The sequence below is a fragment of the Neovison vison genome, chromosome 3, assembly GCF_020171115.1.
Source record: "Neovison vison isolate M4711 chromosome 3, ASM_NN_V1, whole genome shotgun sequence".
In the NCBI taxonomy this organism is placed as follows: Eukaryota; Metazoa; Chordata; class Mammalia; order Carnivora; family Mustelidae; genus Neogale; species Neogale vison.
The window spans coordinates 173,671,401-173,692,792 of NC_058093.1; the positions used below are offsets into that span (position 1 = coordinate 173,671,401).

General features: G+C 41.9%; 1 protein-coding gene across 1 annotated transcript; it reads left to right on the forward strand.

Moving 5' to 3' along the window:
- The first annotated feature begins 11,896 nt into the window (after positions 1-11,896).
- On the forward strand, positions 11,897-12,415 carry CETN1 (centrin 1). The gene has a single exon (XM_044241005.1). It carries the CDS (start codon positions 11,897-11,899, stop codon positions 12,413-12,415), a length of 519 nt encoding a protein of 172 aa, XP_044096940.1.
- Positions 12,416-21,392: the final 8,977 nt, after the last annotated feature.

The window sequence follows — 21,392 nt, forward strand, 5'->3', positions numbered from 1 at the left end:
TGAATATTAAAAAAAAGCTAAAGTAGAAAAAGTCACAGAACAGTATTTCAGTGATTCTATTTAAATGATTTTTACTTCTATATGATTTTTGTTTTTATATGACTGTGTTTATAAGATTCAGTGATTCTATTTCTATGAAAAGTTCACAATTAGGCAAAGCTAAACAATATATTGTTTGAAAAAAAAAACAATATATTGTTTGGAGGTCCAAACTTGCATATAGTTACACACACAGCTCTGTGTGGGGGAAACGATGAGCCTCAATTTCAGGACAGTGTGTAACTGGAAGGGAGAGATAAGAGACAAACAAAGGACCTCAAGGTTCTGGTAATACTCCTCTCTCTCTAGCTCAGTCATGGTTACATGTGTGTTTGCTCTAACATTATTCTATTTTTAGTTCTAATATTATATTTCTATATGTTATAGAAACATTTTGCACATATAATGTATTTTTAAGTGGCAAATGGCTTTTCAGTAAATTGCTCATTGAGGACAAGGGCTCTGATGACAATGAACAGAAAAAATGATACTTTTAAATACGGCCAAAGTGGGGGACATTGGATTGGCATGGGAATCAAATTTTTCTTTTCACAATGAACTATTTATAGATGAAATGCTGAGAATAGCTTCAAAGTAACCTGAGCATAGGGGTAAGTGTTAAAATATTGGCCATGAGTTGGTAATTGGTGAAGCTGGGTGATAAGCGCATGGGGGTTCATTTATACTATTGTCCCTAAGGATCAAGTGATTGTGTGCGCTTGAGGCAGGGGAAGGGAGGAAGGAAGGGGTGGAGAAATCTCACAGACAGGAACTGAAACAAGTGAGGATATTTACTGATTGTCTGAATGTTCAGCATTCCTTGGTATAAAGAATAAAGCAGGGGGTGCCTGGGTGGCTCAGTGGGTTGGGCCTCTGCCTTTGGCTTGGGTCATGATCCCAGGATCCTGGGATCGAGCCCTGCATCGGGCTCTCTGCTCGGCGGGGAGCCTGCTTCCCCCTCTCTCTCTCTGCCTGCCTCGCTGCCTACTTGTGATCTCTGTCTGTCAAATAAATAAATAAAATCTTAAAAAAAAAAAAAGAATAAAGCAGTAGATTTAAAAGGAAGAGGAATGAAGTAAAGGCAGACCAGCCTGTTTTTGTTTTTTGTTTTTCGTTTTTAAAGTAATCTCTTACACCCAGTGCTGGGCTCAAACTCACCACCTGGATATCACGGGTGGCATGCTCTACAGACTGAGCCCGCCAGGCACCTCCTTGCTGGCTCTTTATACATGGAGAAGGCAGCTAGAACTCATAAAATGTGCAGGCATGAAGGCATAAAAGGTCTAGCCAGGCTGGCAGGGCAGGTGTGACCCGAGGTGAGATGGTGAGAGCCAGCACTGGGCAATCCTACACACTGTGCAAGAGGCTACTTCTTCTCTGGCTGCTGCTGAAGACCTCCTTGATTTTGCCACAGTCCTGAGTCTTTGGGGAGGTCAGGGGAAGACACAAACCGATAAAACACTGTGGGTATCCTGCCGTGCTATACCGGCCACCAGCCACCTGAACTGGGTAGTCTACAAAACAGAGAGCCCTATCTCCTCCAAACTAGCACATTCCATGGCTCTAATTCTCCTTCCCACGACCTCCGTGGCTTGTGCCTGCCACCCCACTGCCTTCCATATATGAGTTCCCAGCAGACCTCATAGGGGCTTACACTGTCCTCAAGCATACCCGCTCCTCACGTACCCACACACACATTCCCTACTCAACCCCTACTGAACCTGCTGTTCACTTTCTTGCTTCCACTCCTTTGTACTGTAGGTGATATTCCCTTGATCAAAAAGTCCCTTGCTCTTCTGTCCTCCTGGACAGTACACAGACGCCTTCCCAGAATGCTGGAGTGGGACCTCCTCTAGGAGGCTCTCCCTGACCCACAGGGAGGGGAGGCCTTGCCCCGCTGTTTTAAAGCATCATCCTTGGTACTACGATTATTTGCAACACTTCTGGCTTTTTCCACCCTGCTGAACTGCTCTCTGCTGAATATTCCACAATTGTGGAAAAACTCTTTTTTCCTGTCTCTATGACCATCATTCTACATGTTGAAATCGCCTAAAGAAAAAAAAAAAAAAAGCACACGTTTGCTATTTAAAAGATTGTAGAAGGTATCAAAGGAAGGTTATTATGTGCACAGAGGGATATTGTAGTTTAATCCTAGCTTTGTTCTTGATTTTCTGTAATTACATGTTGCTGTGATTTAGATGGAGTTAGTGGAGAGAAGTTCCTGCTGAAATCAAGGACTGCGGCTGATGCCTTCTTCACCTGAGTATTGGTCCCTACTCCAAATTACATGACTGTTCTTGCTCACACCCAAAGCCAGACCAGCCCCCAAATGAGCCAGGCATGGGGAGAGACAGAGATGGTAGAGTAGGAACTGGTTATTAGAAACTCACAAAACAAATACCTTTCGTGCAAGGACAGACATACTTGGTTCATTAAATATTAAACTATTCTTTTTTAAAAAGGCAACCTAAGGGTGCCTGGGTGGTTCAGTGGGTTGAGTGGACAACTCTTGATTTCAGCTGAGGTCATGATCTCAGAGGTTGTGAGATCCAGTCCCAGGCTGGGCTCCAAGCTCAGTGCAGAGTTAGCTTGAGTTTCTCTCCCTCTGCCCCCTCCCCCAGCTCACACGTATGCATTCTCGCTCTCAAATAAATAACTAAACCTTTTTTTTTTTTTTAAAGGCAACCTAAACTACATCATGAAATCTACGCTAAACCAAAGCAGGATGCCATTGGACTGAAGTTAGTTTTTCTGTTCCACCTTCAGAACTCCTAGTTATTAATCCTGGGAGAAGGATGGCTGCTAGCTGCAGTCAAACTTGGCAGTTTAAATGTCATATCCATGGTATCTGTTTTTATTTAGTAGCGTGATATATCTTTATCCAGCACTGTTCTATTTCGCATATGACATTTTAGAGCATGCACAATATTTCGGATCATATCTAGGTACAGAGGCCAATCACTTTAATTTATGGGTGACCCCAATTGTCACTTTCCCCCAAACAGCAATGGAATTTTTCAATATCCCCAGAATAAATCCCTCCTCTGGAGCAGTAAACATAATATGACAGTGTGTCAACCACAGATTTGTTTCAAGATTATTTACTTACAATTCAACAACACCGCTGGCCCAGGGAGTGCCCCGTCAGCAAAAGCTGCATTGTTTGAAGCAGCTCAGGGAAACGGCCAGGGTTTCAGAATCCAAAGAATGTAGTTTTCCTAAATACCTCAGGATTACGAGATGCTATAGAACTAATAAATTTGCTCCTTAAAATAGTCCAGAAGGAATCCTTAACTATTCCTACATGTTTGAAAGTTTAGGTTATTGATGGAGAGAGAGAATGCAGTTTTGTCCCTTAGGCTCACATAACAAGTGTCATGGGTAACTTTTCTTCCCTGCCCTTTTCTCCTGATAAATTCCAAAGGTAGAGAATCTTTTGGAAGAGAAAAAAAATAATGATGAAATGAAGAGAGAAGATCTGCAAAAGCTCACTTCAGCGTAACCTTTTAAGCACCAAATATTTACCTGGTGCTGATCACTGTTTCCCAGGATGGTGGACTGGGTGAGCTCGCCCATCCAGGGCGTGAATCGGATTGCATTCTGTCGAAGTCCAGTCAGGTAATGTAGTCACAGAATGAAACGAGTTACTACTATCACCATTTTACAAATGAAGACATTTGGGCCCAGAAGACTCAAGCAACCTGTTTAAGTTCATATAGGAAATGGGTCAATGTATGCAGACAAAATCTTAGGTCCCTTAGCTGAGTGGTCATAACCCCTGGTCTACGCAGGATGCATTTAATTCTGCAAAGTCACATCTGTCTAACTAAAAGAAATAGGCACATGAATCATGTGCAGAGATGTCCTCTGCAGTCATGGACTTTAGCTGGGAGCGTGGCAGCCCACAATAAAGAATGCACTTTGGGGGACCTGGGTAGCATGGTCGGTTGGGGATCCAGCTCTTGGGTTCAGTTCAGGTCCGATCTCAGCATTGTGAGAGTAAGGCTGCACGCAGCTCCGTGTTCAGCAAAGTCTGCTTGAGACTCTTTCTCCCTCTGTATCTGCCTTTGCCCACTGCGCTCACTCTCTCTCTCTCTCTCACCCTCTCTTTTTCTAAAATAAATAAATGCATCTTAAAAAAAGAGAGCAAGAGAGAAAATTCACTTCTTAATCTGCCTGGTAGCTACATGTGTCCAGTTGAGTGTGAGCAGAAGGGATGTGGGCCACTTCTGGGTCATGGAAGTCTTGTGGAGCCCCCTCTCTTGGCCTGGGCTCCCCTGGGAGTAGAGTCTGAAGCTAAAGCTTGACTGCAGATTTATTTGGGAAGTGATTCCAGGGAGCAGGAGTGAAGGTGACAAAGGCGAGTGTGATGAGAAAGGAGGGAGAGCCAACGCAAGAATGTGTCACAGAGTTGGCCACCATTACAGGTGACTAGCATTCAATGGCACAGTACGTTCTGATGGCGAGACACAAGGGGAAAGATACCCTCTGGTACTCGTCCATCAGTCAAGGTGTTAGCCGTCCCACACCACTGACTTGTACTTGATATGCTGTCCAAGAAGCTCCAGAACAGAAAAGTGAGAAGCTTGGGCTGAAGTGAGGCATGGCCAGATCGCACCTATGCAAACTGGCAAAGCCTGCACAGTTATGGGCACCAGAGGAGTGGTTAGGTAGAGTGGAGAGGATTCGTTTCTCAAGAGGAACCCAATACACCTCCCTTCCTGCTGGTGAGCCACCTTAGACCATGTAACAATGGCAAACTGCGTAGTACGGCTAGAACGGTAATACTGAAGAAGCTTGGTGTCCTGGGACAATCTGAGTAGCCAGGTTAGCTGGGACCATACAAAAGAGAGAAATAAATCTCTTTTATTTAAGCAACTGTTATTTTAGAAACTAATAAAAAGGAAGCCTGGTAATTGTAAGTTATAAACATGAAACTGGAGGGATCTGTTTAGACAGTGAATAAAATATTTGGGTGTTAGCCAACAGGTGACAGAGCCCTGGGCTACGTGACAATCACCTTAAAAATCTCACTGTCATGTGGCTCAGTCCCTGACACCAAATCACATGGATTATCTCACTTTACCGCCACCACAATCTTGTGAGTTTACTGCTTTTCCACTTCCATTTTATAGGAATTTGGAGCTTACTTTGCCTGAGGTCATGTACCTAGTAGTGGGTGGGGCTGGTATCCAAGGGCAGGCACCCAGGACTCTGAGCTCACCCCACTGCTGCCCCATGCCCATGGACCATATGGGCACTACCTATGTACTTACATACCACCAATGTAATTTAGACAACTTGTCTGAGACTAAAACGTAACCTATAGATGCAGCATCTCTGGCTTCTCCCCATCGGGGTTGCCAGTAATCCAGCAGAGCTGGAATAACCACAGTCATTTTGAGGATAGACACCTTTCTGCTGGTGAGTTGTTTTTCATTAAGCTAAAGAATACTATTCTGGACTTGTTCTTCGTCTTCTTCCATTTATCTAGACATTAATCTTCGCCTTGTAAATTTCAGGAGTTCCTGCTAAATTCAAATGTATTTGTTTTGTGTATTCTAAATTAATCCCTAATGAACCAGGAATTCCAAAGTGCCCTTTCCTTTGTTTTGAACAATATGTAAGATAAAATGTCTAGTTTATGCCTTAGTGTCTAGAAGTTGATTGCTAGGAAATCAGGATGTTCACAATTTTTAAGCAGAAAGAAAGGCTAAATAATGACTACTTTTTTAGGATTCACTAAATACTCAGGATTTTGATAAATTCTCATAGACAAATCTGTGTTAAGATATGAATCCTCCCCATCTTTTTCAACCCAGCTTGGTAGATGAGTCGGAAGTGTAAGTTTGTATCTAAAAGCTAACATGTGTCCTCTTTCTCCCCTTGACTCATTCCCCTCTGTTATCCTTAAGTTGTTTTTTTAAATCCTTAAGTTATTTTTCAAAGTGCATGTATGAAACCATGCTTAGAGGATGTGGGGAACTTTAAAATTAACCAACTATGGACTCACACTAATGCAATGGGGTCCAAAATCCCCCTGGCAGGCAAACACTTTGTATGAGGTGCAACTGAAAACAATACCACAAGTAAATGACCCAGTTTCCATTCTAAACTTTATCCCATGCATAGCATTCTGAGCAAAAGGAACCCTGGCTAGTGCCAAGGGGGAAAAAAAAGAACATGGATTTCAGATAAGAATGATCCAGAAACCAAAGGAATTTGGAAAGGACTTTGTAGATGCAAAGTAGCAAATGCGGAACATCACAGAAAGTAGAGGGACAGTAATTCCCCATGGTGAACCCACTGAGTTTCAAAAGATGTTTAACCAACATCTGAATGAAAAACCTCTGTGGGGAGGTCAGTTGCCAACTGAAACGGCTGAGAAGACATCATCTCCTCCTACCCTAATTTGTACCCCCTTTCCCATTTAGAGGCTTAGCAGGAGGGAGCTGTAATATGATTACTTGTTGATGAAAGGATTCCTAACATGACCTACTGGTTTCCTTTGATGCTTTGTTTTCTGACACACTGCTAAACTCTGAAATGCAGAGAAACTATAATTTAGTTCAGAAGCTTATTTTAAAACATACATTGCAGTCATAGAACTGATTCTTATTACCTTCTTCTCAAAATTTTTGGTTAATACAAGTCCCTTCTTCACAAAATGCCTTATGTTTCCTTCTACTGTCACTTTCATTTGGTTTCCCCAATTTCCAATAAGTTGGGGAGAAATCTGAAAACACGGCTATGTGGGAAAGGGCCTCTGTGGGAAAGGGTCCCAGTCCCAGCTTTTTTGCTCCCTCACTGTGCCTTGCACAGGACTTCAGGGCTGGCCTCTAAGAAAGGACCTGGATGGGTCTCACCGCCAATCACATGGGGCCCTAGGCCAAAGGGAAGCTGGTGGATGAGGACATGGAGACATGGCAAGAAGGGAGGGTTCCTCCTTTCCAAGCTGGTTCAAGGGAGAAAATCAAACGGATTAGTGCATCTGTAGCAGTTCACTTTCCCCTATGGGGCTGACTCCGCACGGTCTTCCCTTCCGGAACGATCTTTATGCTGTACTAAAGAAACTAGGCACGAATAGGCTTTGAGCTAGGATGCAATCTTCCCTCTTTCTCTGTCCTTTTCTCTGAGAGGCATCCTTAGTACATGAACCCCAGCAGAAGTGACCAGTGCAAGGACTGGATAAACAACAAGCAGGCCACAGGCCAAGTTCCGCCTGACCTGTTTTCCGCGAGACCTGTTTTCTTGGGCCTGTGCAGTTCTTTGGTTTGTTCTGTTTTTACATTTGAATGTTGTCTTTTAAAAGGGCACAAACTCTCCAGGTCACTGCTAATCCCTAAAGACGCCCTGAACACGCAGCTCACTTGGCTCATCTTGAGCTACAAACACTTCTGTGGGCTCTTGACCTTTCAATCCCTGGTAAGCAGAAACTTCTCCTTGGTTAAAGCCTCGGAGCCAGTTAAGATGCTGATGTCTCAGAGGTCTTGGAGAATAAACGAAGGTGGATCAAAGGGTAAGTCAATAGCTTAGTTTAGGAGATATTTTAAAAATCCAAGCAAGCCATTTCCAGGCCTCTTGGTTCAGCATTCTCTGTCGCATGCCCGCACTTGGGGGCCCTCTGCAGACAGCAGGGCAATATGATTGCTGGCTCACAAATCCCGTGAGGTCTGGCTTTGAGTTTATATCAACATAGATTGTATCTTTTCTCAGCATGCTTCCATCAGAGCAATGCTTAATTTGGACTGATCTGTGCTCCCAGAAGGGAGGGCAGTCGTTCTTTCATTGGATGCATTTAATTTCACTCTCCCTCTTAAGTTTAAAATGCTCTGGACATGCATTTACCTTCCTTCTTCTCTTCCCCACACTTTTCCTTCCTCCTCCTTTTATTTCTCCCAAATCCAAATGATGTATAAGTGGAGTGGACCTCCGTTGGGAGTGGAAGGGAAATACTGTCAATCTTTATTTTTTCCACCTCAAGCTCTACATTAGATCCTCCATCCAAGTTTCTAAAACATGTAAGGTTCTCCTCACCCCTGCTTACATCCTTAGGATATACTTAAAGTCACAAAATAAGCACAGTGCATTTTCTGCGAGGGAATCAATTTCCTTGATGGTCAATCACTGAAAACCATAATAGAACTGGCAAATGTTCTACGAAGCAAAAAGCAATATTCATTGTTTTAAAAAGATAAAACACAGAATTATAAAGGCCTTCATGCTTGGTGGAGGCTTCTTTCAAATGTTTCCTTGGATCGCAAAGAAGTCCTTTATACCTACTTTGCTATTAGGAGTAACTGGGTGAAAGTTTGAGAAATAATGTGAGATTCTGGTAAATTCTTTTCTAAAACACAGCCTGATTTTGTATCTGAGAGGAGTATTTCTTTATTTCTGGGGTTCATGAAATGAGAAATTATGTAGCCTTTGGCTGGACACTTAAGTCTATTCCTGGGCTTGCCAAAAAGTCTTGGGTTGAATCACTGGACTGGACTTCACAGTCTCATTCAGAGACCACCGGGATTGTAAAACTCTTGCTGCTGAGGCCATTTCTTGTAAATGGCTCCACGTATTTAAGAATAAATAGTGTAGTTCTGTTATTGTTGGTTTGGGAATCACCCATCCACCACACTGGCACAGTTGTCCTGCTTATGCACAAGTGTCAAACATTTGCATTTTCTCTGTTCTGCATTTGTTGGAAAGTAAATAGGCAGCAATAAAGAAACTTCATTATGCATGTTTTCTGCCTTGGGTGGCACCTGGAATTTGCTGAATTTGCTGAGTGCAACTTAAATTTTAAAAGACTCCTGAGCCTCACCTTTTTTAATGCCATGCAGGTCAAATGGAAAACCAAATACTTAGAATAAGCAAGCTGCATGGGTCCTTTCTCTTGGTCTTGACTGACTCCAGACTCTGTTGTGGAATTCCAGCACCTCTTTTTTTCCCTCTTCCAGCCGTTAAGCTTCCATGACCATTCCATTAAACAAGCATCTCCTCTCCCCCTCTCAGAAAATCAACAACTGATTTAGCATATTACCTAGGATACTACAGTACAAAAGCTTTAATGGGCAAAAACAAAACAAAAACACTCCTATCCACTGATTTTCCAGGACATCTTGTTTACTTTATGTCGCTCTTAGTGGAACTTGAAATGTGACTTACAGGCAATGAAGCTGATTTCACAAGCACTATATAGACTCTCACTGATGACAACTGAAAGGACTTTGCCCAGACTGCTTCTCGCTACCTTGTACCAGGAGCTGAAAGCAGGGAATGGAATGAGGCAGAATGGAAAAATAAATGTAAATATCAAGCATAATGCTCTTTTTTTCATTGACTCATCCCAGAAGGGGACCCCATCTAAGATCCTACAAAATCCTATTAAATCATTCTAGGCAAGATGCTTAATTATTATTATATTTAGGGAAGAAGAGCAGGATCATATCTTCCCAGTGATACTACCTCTTGGTAATAATCTCAATTTGTAGAAAAGGAAGCATGGTGTGAACAAAGCCTCAGCACTGGACTCAGGCCGAGGTTTAAAATCCCAGAGCCACAATTTATTGGCTGTGTACCACTGGATATGCTACCAACCTCTTGTGGGCCTCATTATTCTTCATCTGCAGAGTGGGGAAATGATGGCAAGGATTTAATGAGCCCAAATGCAAGGAGGAAGTGCCGTGCTGGGCACACAATCCATGTAAAATTACCTTCCCTTTTTAAATCAGATTACAGATTATGAACATAAAGTAACTCCGCAGCAACAGCTGACTCTGGCTGAGGGCACTGTTTTCTATGAAGGGTGCTCTTGGTGGCCCCTAGTTGTGACTGCTGATTACACACATCTGGAAACTATGACAACCGCTTTGCTTTGAGCTCTGCTTGGCCCAAATGTAGCTCTATATAAGGCAGCTTCTATCCTTCAGTTTTTCCCAACACATCATAGCTTGCCTTGAATTTGGGCAGAGGAGTGGGTGTCAAAAGAAATGCACAATGTCTAGGAAAAATTCAGATTCAACTAACAATTACCCAGCCCTGTTTGGTTCCCACTAGGGAACCATTCCTGGAGTAGCTCACAGAACATGCATAGGAGCCCTGTTAGGAAGCTATACTATTATGTCTACTTTGCAGATGTCTCAACTGAGTCTGGGAGGTTAAGTGACTTTCTCAAGTCACAGAGATAACAAGGCATGGGGTTGGGGTAAGATCCCAGGCTTTTTGACCCGCTTAAGAAAGCAGGAGGATTTGCAGTGTTGAAAGATAGGCAATGGCAGTGTCTACTTGCTAAAGTCTACTTTGGGTTGACACTGTGACAAGTGCTGGGAGGCAGGAGATGGGAGATGCCAGTGGTAAGTTTTCTTGACTTTTAGAAACCCTATATTAAGGCCTTCAGTCCATCATGTCACATATCAATTGGGGCAGGTAGTAAGATGTAGCTATTAAACAGATCATGTAAATAATATCTGATCACTAATTTAAAAACAACAACACTGAATTTATAAAACACTCCCAGCATAATTTAATCTGAGGGTGGGGGTGGGGTTGGTCTTATCTGCACAATTTAGAACTATTTTAAAACCAATAGTAACTCCCATTCACTTATTCAACAAATATTTATTAATCTACCTACTAGGTGTCAAGCACTGTTCTAGATACTGGGGATACAAAAACTCTTCAATAAAAGCTTTTGAAAGTGCCTTCTTGGTAACTGATCAAGTAATAATAAGTTGAGATTTGGGGGAAAAGAATGCGAAAACATCAGATTTTTTTTTTTAATTCCTTTATGGGCTTTTTTTGAGGACTCTTTCCTTTGTTTTCACTTAAAAACCTCCCATTTTTCTCTTGCTTCTTTGTTCCCCAGAGGCATTTTTTAGTCCCAATATGTGATGCACCATATGCTTCCATTTCCATGGCCAAAGCAGGACAATGGTGGGGGGGGGAGGGGTTCAGCACAGCCCCAACTAGATGATAAACAGTGAGCATAATAAGCTGCTAGAGTCTTTAAAAAATACCGGAAAGTAGTATTTCAAACCCCCTCCAAATGAAAAACCTAGTGAATGAAATTAAGACTGTTACTCGAGTGTAATTACACTGAGTACATAAAATTGAAACACTGAAAGTAAACCATACATTTGGATATTACATTTCATATTTCAGAATATGCTGAATAAGCCAGTGAAGTTTTATTATCGTTGGGGGTAATGTCAGGAGAGAAACTTCTACAAATTTTATATATAAAATTTTTCCATTTTTTTCTGGTTTTTTCCATTTTATCTGTTTTCCTTTTATGTCAAGTTGAGCACATGCTGCAACTTAAGATTCTCCTTCTTCCCCGCATTTAATGCCCAGGGACAAGCTCCATCTTGATTATCCTAAATTTCGCCTTAGGTGATCTCAGACTAAGAGGGGGCTTTTAATTTTGTTTTGTTTTCTTAATTCCACGAAGGTTTTTGTTTGTTTTTGCTTGTTTGCTTGTTTTAATTTATATAGAAAAGGAGAGAAGAAGGACTTCCAAATAACCCTGTAAACATGGTCTTCTGGGTACTGGCAAATGGCCCGGATAGCACAGCAAGTTACAATGCATTATGGAAGACAACTGTGGCTGCAGTCACTTCTTGCCGGCCCATGTCTCAGCTCATGGAAACTGGACGACAATCGAGGGAACGGTGGGTTAGAACGTAATAAGATGCCGCAGAACTTGCCGGCTTACTGACCTGCAACTCGCTGGGAGAACGTGAGGGAAAGCTTTGGGAATGCATGGGAAGAGGCCCCGCGCCTGCGCTCCAGGGAGGGGTCACCCCTGCGCAGGCGCAGTGACTGCAGTGGCGCCGTTAAAGGTAACAACCGCCGAAAGAAGATGGCTTCCAGCTACAAGAAGTCAAATGTGGCCTCTACCAGCCAGAAAAGAAAGGTGGGTCCTAAGCCTGAACTCACGGAAGATCAGAAGCAAGAAGTTCGCGAAGCATTTGACCTCTTCGATGCCGACGGAAGTGGGACCATCGACGTGAAGGAGCTGAAGGTGGCCATGAGAGCGCTGGGCTTTGAACCCAGGAAGGAAGAGATGAAGAAGATGATCTCCGAAGTAGACAAAGAAGGCACAGGGAAAATCAGCTTCAATGACTTTTTGGCCGTGATGACTCAGAAGATGGCCGAGAAAGACACCAAAGAAGAAATCCTGAAGGCCTTCAGGCTCTTTGATGATGATGAAACTGGGAAGATCTCCTTCAAAAACCTAAAGCGCGTGGCCAACGAGTTAGGGGAAAACCTCACTGACGAGGAGCTGCAGGAAATGATAGACGAAGCCGATCGGGATGGAGATGGCGAAGTGAACGAGGAAGAATTTCTTCGGATCATGAAAAAAACCAGCTTGTATTAAAGTCACTTTCTTCTGCAAGCATGTGTAGAGAAGTCAAATGGCTTGCTGGGTTCTCTGATTCGGTTTTGTAGGACCTCGAGTTAGAGGACAGAGCTATCCTCTTACCCCCAATTTCTTTAGATACTTCTATTTCCAAATCTCTGGCTCAATTATAGAATTTTAAAGAAGCTTGTTAGTGTGAGTGTTTTGGTTTCTAATTCTCGCAATCAGACCTGGAGTACTTTAGGTTGAATAAAGAGCCCTGAGGCTTCAGTCCCCTGGCTCACCTTCTGCCCTGCTTTGGTGGACAGCCATTGAGCTGAAGGAAGGTAGGTTGGCTTCTTGCGACAAAGAGCCATGCGATTCCCTTGTTACTTCTTTGGTGGCCTTATATTATCTTGCTTCACATACTATTCCTTGAATTCGAGCCATTCTTTTAGCATGATGAGGTGGAATTGGCCAGCATGTCATTCTAGCCATTACTTTTCATTTAACTGAATAGTGGTTTGAAGAAGAAAGGTGCAGCCACTCACTAGGCTCAGGAAAGGTGCTCTTCTAAAGAATAAGCTTGCATTTGGGTGTTGGTAAATTATGCAGTTTTGTCTATTCTTTGACTTCCTCACATACAAATGACTCTTCCTTTGTGTATAAATTATCTACTGTGTATTATCCAAGGCCAGATGTATATCAGAGCTATAAAATAAAATTTAATTTAATATTGGCCCAAGCGAATCATCGTTTGCATAAGAAGTTAACTAGTGATTTTGAGTAAATATCTTACAAATGTAAGATCTTTGTTTAGTAAAAATGGTACCTATTTTAAGCTACTTATCTGTCCTTGGAAAGATCAGTTAGCATTTTAGTTACACTGTATTATATCCTTCCCTTTATTACTGCTTTACGCATTTTAGTTACACTGTATTATATCCTTCCCTTTATTACTGCTTTACATTACACGCCAGTGTCTACATGCTAATTCTTAGAACATCTTAGTTCTTGATTTGATTTTCCCCCTCTGGTGTATAGTTGATGCCAGAGCATTTGGCATGTAAGTGATTCTTTATTTTCTAATCCCAGGACACTGTTTCACTGTGGTGTGTGTATGTATTAATACTACTTGTTTTCTGTTCGAAATTAAGCCTTTCTTGTTTTGAAATAAGAAATCTAGCCCTTTTGAGTGTCTATAAACCTGAAATTAGAGAGAATTTAAATAATATGACTGTGAGAAGATAATATAATCTGCTAAGATACAACCTAGGTTAATGTTTTGATAATAGGCAATAAAACTATTAAATAGGCAAGATATTTTGGTCACAACTGAATGTAAATTAAATCTTCATACAAAGTCCCAATAAGGTAAATGTTGGAATTCTGGAAAATTTTTCACTTGCTTTGCCAGCAATTGTACCCTTCAGAGGGTGGTGGTGGATATAATCAGGGAAACTACTACTCTGAGCTGAATTCTCATTAACAGGGACTAATTTGTCAAAGCAGTAGTACTAGCTGAAGTGATGGGTATGTGGACATTTGTTGTGAGAAAGAGTTTTGCTGAGGTGGCTGGCACAGGGCAGAGGAACTCACCCAGGCTGCAAATGCTTACAGTTCAGGTTCAGGGTCTGGGTGTGGATTCAAGTTCAGTTATAGGGGATACAGGTGCAATTTGGGCCCACATCAATCTGAAGGGCCTGATCCGAAGGCAGGGGGAGGCAAGACTTCCTGGCATCCTGTTGACCAGAATCTTGGCCCAAGGATCTATATATGGATCAAGGTAGAAATACCAGAAACAAAGAAAGTTGGCAGAAACTAAGAAAAAGGGTCAGAGCCTCAGCCAACTGGCCTAGTTTCAGTCTCGGCTCCTGTCCCAGCAGAGGACAGAAGTGAAAACCAGGAACCTGGGCTGAAGCCCAGCAGTCAGGCTGCCCAAATGCCCTGGGGTCAACTGTGGAGGCTGTATGTAGCCCAGTACATAAAGGGTTGCCCTGAGGGCACAATCCCACACAAGGGAAGGGAGCTCCAGAATATTTCTGAATCCCGTTTACTGCTAAGGAAGAACTTCACAATGAACTATTAGTCTTGCTTCTCAATTGAATCATACTTTAGAGGATGGAGGGTAAAGAGAAGAAAGGGGGATGATGAGAGCAGGACCAAACTGGCATTTGAATTTAAATTTTTTTTTAAGATTTTTTTTTTTTTTGACAGAGTGAACACATAAGCAGGGAGGAGTGGCAGGCAGAGGGAGAGGGAGGAGCAAACTTCTCACTAAGCAGGGAGCCCTATGTGATGTGGGGATTAATCCTAGGACTCTGGGATCATGACCTGAGCTGAAGGCAGTTGCTTGACTGACAGAGCCACCCTTGAATTTTTTTTTTTTTAAGATTTTATTTATTTATTTGACAGAGAGAGATCACAAGCAGGCAGAGAGGCAGGCAGAGAGAGAGAAGGAAGCAGGCTCCTGGCCTAGCAGAGAGCCCGATGCGGGGTTCGATCCCAGGACCCTGGGATCATGACCTGAGCCGAAGGCAGAGGCTTAACCCACTGAGCCACCCAGGCGCCCCGCCACCCTTGAATTTGAATTTTAAGAGAAGTTAATCATATATGTCTGGCTCAGTCTTACTCTTTACATATGGCCTAGTCTTTACAAAAGTAAAACACAAGAAATTCAAAGAAAACTTACAGATACCTTTCTGCAGATGAGGAAACACAGCTGTAAATCTTGGAAAGAACTAAAAAAAGTAATTTCCACTGGGCTATTACAAATGACCCCAACAAAGGAGCAGGAAGCAGACCAAAGAAATCTATATGAAGTGTGTCAAGACCTCATTGATAAGCCCTTGCTTTCTAATAACAAATGTAACATGAAAAGCATAGCTTAGAGCCAAGGATGAAAATATGACTGTATTAAGGTTGTAATAATATCAAGAAAGTGGGGCACCTGGGTGGCTCAGTTGGTTAAGCATCTGACTCTTGATTTTGGTTCGGGTGGTAATCTCTGGGCCCTGGGGTCAAGTTCCACATTGGGCTCCTTGCTCACTGGGGAGTCTGCTTGAGAATTCTCTCTCCCTCTACCTCGGACCCTCCCTACCCTCATTCTTTAAAAAACATATCGAGAGAGTGAATCCTCCAAATAAGCAGAGAACAGAAAAAGGTTTTTGTTGTTTTCCCTTAAAGACATCTTAGTTATGTTTAAGAAGATATTGGAAGGAATAATTCCAACTCTTTTGATTGGTGTAGGTTGGTTTTCATGGGAAGTAGACTCTGAGTCTGAAGTTTATGTGCAGGAAGTTTATTCAAGTTTATTCAAGTGTGTTCTCCAGATCGCATTTATGGAGAAGGGAAGAAACCAGGACTGGGCAGAGGGAGGTGAGCTGTGGTTCAGTCACAACAAAGGACTCCCCTGATCCCACAAGGAGTTCTGGAGTGAGGATGACCCTGCCGAGCTGTCTCAAATTGGGACAAGGAATTTAGGCCTTTCAAACTTTTCACTGATTGACAGTCACTTTTCCCAGGAAAGTGGTATGACCTTGAGCAAGGTGGCCACCCCCCTGGCCAAGGGTAACACCTGGGAAAGAGAACTCAGTTGCAGTTGCAAACCATTAGCTGTCAACCCTCTCAGCGCCTAGAGGAATGAGGACTGCAGTTATGAAGTGCAAGGCCAGAGGGGAGATGTAGGCAGTGCCCCACAGCTTCCACAGCAGTCTACCCCTTACACCACTTAGATCCACTAGCTTTGTCCAAGTTCTGGGAGAAATAAATTCGAGAATCAGATGGAGCTCTCTTCATGGGAGAATCTTACAAAAGGAAGATTAGAGGGACAATCTACAGCCCCAGGTGCAGAAACTGATCTCTATGCCACAAATAGTACTTATCTCCCTCCACTATCCAATCTAGATTCCCCTCACCCTCAACACCTCCGTTGATGTAGGTAACTTGCTAAGTAGAATGATCCAGATCTTCCTTTTTAAGAAGTCTGAGCCTCCGGTCACCTGACCCTTGTCAGGCTGTGGCTGCTGCACTTATCCCTTTACCCTCAAAAGATGAATGGAAGGGCACTAAGTGTATTATCTGGATGCCAGACATCCTCTTTCCATATTCTTCCCGCAGCTTCACCTCCTCCTGATGACTGGGATTCCTTACTTAGGGATGGCGATTCCTTTACTTGACTATTGCTCTCTGAGCATGCGGAACCCACCATGACTGGGTGGCACACAGAAGATTAATAGCTTTGTTACTGTGCCCACCGGTGGGAGCAGTCCCTGTCTTGAAACCAAGATGTTTTAATACACATTATCCAAGGTTTGGGGGATGAGAAGTACAAATTAAAAGCAAATGAGTGGGAATTAAGGTGAAAACTACTTCCGCCCTTGGTTTATTGGACCCAAGGGTTCTGCTTGAGAAATACCACAGCATAAAATGGGTAATTTATTTAGAGCATAAGCTGCATCCTGGAGGGTGGCACCCTATCTTCTTAGTTATGACATTCAAGTTGACCCCTCAAAAAGCATCTTCAACAGGATTTCTTTTTCTCTTTACCAGAAATAAAATTTGTAGAAGCTTTCAACCTCTAGATTCTGTGGCTATATGCCTACTCCTGCACTGCTGATTATCATCGCTGGTCACCGCACCTCCTTTCCTGTGGAGTGGGTCCCTTGGTCCAATGTAATATTATGTGGGATCCTGTGTCAGTGGAACGAACACCCAGATATGGTGTCGGCTGAAGCTCTGTAAGCAAAGGCAAGCTCATGACCAAAGTATGTGTCTGGTCCTATCAAGATGAGTCCCTGGTCTTTCCAAAGTAGAAGGGATCCAGTTAGGCTACTTGACATTAAGAGGCCAACTGATCTCCTTGAGAGCAGTGCTGTTCTGCATTTGTCAGCAGCTATGCTGTTGGGCTTGTGCATAATTTCTGTCTCTGCCACAATGACTATTCCATTCTTGTGCCTGTTGTGCCAGCACTTGGGCAGCCAGAACCGAGGCAGACTGATGTCCAAGGACCAAGTCATCCTGTCTTCTTGGTTGGCTGGTGTCTCTTCTATGACTGACACTGTCTGATAGCTGAGTAATATTTAACCCTGATGTTCCTTTTTCAGGGCATTGAAAAATCAGCGAACTGGTTGCTCTACCACTCTGTGAGTCCACATATATTCTGATCACCTCCTACAGAAAATGGAAATGCTTATTAGTTTAGTTGGATTAGTATCTCCTACATTTGTTACTGTTTTCTATACACTGTCCCTGTTCATTTGTTCATTCTTTTTCTTCCCTTTTTTCTGCCTTATTGATTTTAATTGAGAATTTTATGATTCCATTTTATCTTCTCTGTTTGTATATCAATTATACTCATTTTTTAAATTTATTGATTACCCTCGACCATACAATATATATACTTATGACAAATTCGAGACCATTTTCAAACAACGCTATACTGCTTCACAGATAGTGCAAATACTTTATTCCCAACTCATCCTTCTCTTCCCTTATAACATTTGTTAACCTTCACATTTCACTTATCTATACACTACAATCACTCAATACATTGTTGTTGTCATTGTTTTGATCAATTAACATAAGAAAAAATATTTTATTTACCGTCATTTATTCTTCTAACTCTCTTCTTTTCTTTATGTAGATTTGAGTTTTTGACCTAAATCATTTTCGTTTTCTCTTAAAGAATTTCTTTCTTATAAGACAGGTATATTGGTGACAGGTCTGCTAATTCCTTCCATTTTGCTTCTCTGAAAGAGTCTTTATTTCTTCTCTACTTTTGAAGGATGGTTTCACTGAATCCAGAAATCTAAATTAGTGTTTTTTTCAACAATTTAAATATTTCACTCCACTTACTTGCATGCTTTCTGAAGAGAAGTCAGTGAAAATCTTATCCCTATTTCTCTACATGTGAGATGTTTTCACCCCTCTGGCTTCTTTCAGGAATTTCTCCTTGTCTTTGATTTTCTGCAGTTTGAATGTGATAATTACATGCAGATTTTTGGTGTTTTCTGGGCTTCCTGTATCTATGATTTGTATCTGTCATTAATTTTGGAAAATTCTCAGCCATTATTACTTCCAATATTTCTTTTTTTCTTTTCTCTTTTTTTAGAAAGTGCGTGCACTTGAGGGAGCATGAGCTGGGGGAAGGGCAGAGGAAGAGAGAAGGATAAGCAGACTCCCCACTGAGCAGGGGGCCCAATGAAATGCGGGGCTCAATGTGGAGCTCAATCCCAGGACCCTGGGATCACAACTTGAGCCAAAGGCACTTAACCAACTGAACCACCCAGGCGCCCTTCCTATCTGTCTTTTTCCTAGCATTCCCTTTATAAAATGTAAGTTATACCTTCTGTAATTGTTCCATAATTCTTACCCATTCTGTTCTTTTTCATTTTTTTTCTCTGTATTTCTCAGTTTTGGAAGTTTCTAGTGACATATCTTCAAGCTCACTCATTCTTTCCTTGGCTACATCCAGTCTGTTAATGCACCCAGGAAAGGCATTCTTCATTTCTGTTCTAGTGTTTTCTATTTCTTATTTATTTATTTATTCATTTCTTTCTTTCTTTCTTTCTTTTTTCTTTTTTGGTTAAGTTGCTGCATTTATTTAGAAATGTGGATGAGGAGGGACCATAGTTTTGTTTTTGTTTTTTAACATATAATGTATTGTTTCAGGGGTACAGGTCTGTGGTTTTCTTTTCCAATTCTTTCCTAGAGTTTCCATTTCTCTGCCTACATACACAACAGTCCTTCATATTGTCCACTTTTTTTAAGCATCCTTAGAATGCCTATTATATAAATGATGATCAGCTCCTCTTGGTTGTTGGTAAGGATGAGTCTTTCTATAACACTGATGATTTTCTGTCTCTTTTACCATTTGTTGAGAGAGGGATGTTGATGTTTCCAATTTTAATCGGGGATTTGTATATTTCTCCTTTCAGTTCTATTAGTATTTGCTTCACATATTTTCCATCTCTGTTGTTTGGTTACGCAGACATGTAGAATTACTATGACTTCTTGGTGGAATGGCTCTTTTATTATTATTTAATATTTCTCTCAGTTTCTGGTAATTTTATTTGTTCTGAAGCCTAAGTTACCTGATACAAATATAGCTCTTCTGCTTCTTTTCATTAATGTTTTCATGATGTATCCCTTTTCATCCTTTTTCTTTTTAACTCACCTGTATCGCCTTATTCCAGATCACCCAGTATTCTTGGAGCCCCTACACATTCAATTATCATTTTCACTTTAAAAAAGAGGAAACAGAGACATGAAGAGATAAAGTAATTTGTGCAAGTTTACATACCTAGTAAGAGGCAAAAGGAAGATTTGAACCCAGTCTGTCTGGCTCCTGAATCCAAACTCAAAACTTACAGATTCTACCATTCTAACTCTATTTAGTTTAATCAACGTCTCAGGACCTTTCCAGTCCAATGCAAGGTATGTCTTTTAAAGGTCATGCACCTAATCAGTGGTGCTCCTGGGCTCAGAATAGTTTTAGAACCCCTATTTAGGAGACAATCTTAAAACATCCAGCATATTCTTTTAAGATGTTATTTATTTGTTTGAGAGAGAGACAGAAATAGCAAGAAGACAGCATGAGTGGGGAGAAGAGGGAGAAACAGACTCCCACTGAACAGGGACCCTGACTCGAAGCTCGATCCCAGGACCCTGAGATCATGACCTGGGCTGAAGGCAGATGCTTAACCAACTGAGCCACCCAGGTACTCCACATCCAGCATATTCTTGTGAACATTCTCAAGAAGCAAAACTAATTCCATTGAGACTGGGGTTAATTAATTTTTGGAAATCACTTCAAGTTACTCAAGTCTGATAACAGACTTGAAAAGTCTGGAAAGGCTGAATATTATCATTTAAGGATTAAAGCAGTAGATGCCACTGAAATGATAAGCCTAATTTCTTGGAATGGTATGTAAACTGGCTTTGAAGGTACTTCCAAAAGAGAAGCATTGGAAAGGTGATGACTGATGAAGACATCGTTGGAGTAAGTCTCTAATCACCAAGGCAACACAGTATTTTGAAGGAACAACACACATTGGGACATGCACATCTGGTGTTACTGTGATTTTCAAAGTTATACATTACACAAATACATTCTTTGCTTTATAAAAGAATTGTTCTTGCATTTATTAAGAATAGAGGGGGAGGAAGGTACAAAAAAGAAGATCTCCATGCACTAGGAAATAATGTATATAAGGTGCTCTGACACATAGCAGACCAATAAAGGGAAGATATTAAGAATAATAAAAATAAATGAAGTGTATCAAAAAAGTGAAAGTAAACAAAGAAAGACATCCTTCTCACATACAGACTACATTGACCTTAGGGAAAAAAAATGCTATCTAAAATCCCGATGTCTACTGATCCAACATTCACCAGCCAGGATGACTGAGAGGAGGTTTGGGGGACCCAGTGAAGGGGGAAATATTTTTAAGTTTTATGGCCCCTTAGAAAGGGTAGGGTTGCAATTTCTGTTGGCCTCCCTGCTCTCTAGCTACCTCTTCCATCATACAGAGTTTGTGAGCCTGAGACCCAGGGGCAGAATCTGGCTTGTACGAACACACTTGGCAGTGGCGTGAGAGCTGCCTGCAGCTGTGCGGGTGAACCTCCATGAGCGCCCAGCCAGCAAGCAAGGGAGGAGGAAACCCCGCCAGGACTCGTTCGTTAAGCCAGCAGCACGGGGAGCAACTGCTCAGGGGGACCTTTTTACTTGGCACGTTGGCACTGGGGTTTTGGTCCTGCTCTATCTGCCCAGAGGGGTGCTTTTATTTTCTAATTTATACACGACATTGTATACATTACCCATGGTCCTGCCATTACAATGTTTTTCTGTTTTGTTTTGTTTTGTTTTTCAATTGAGTGAGTTTGCCAAGTTTGAAAAGTCAGGAATCTCAGGCAAGAATCTGTATTTCTAGCTTCTTTTGGAAACATGAATGTTCTTTCTACTGTAGGTTCACAATTGCTTCACGACAGCCATTTACCTGGGGCCAAATGGCCA

Excerpts from the sequence above, each read along its gene's own strand:
- CETN1 (XM_044241005.1), top strand. The coding sequence starts at position 11,897 with ATGGCTTCCAGCTACAAGAAGTCAAATGTGGCCTCTACCAGCCAGAAA.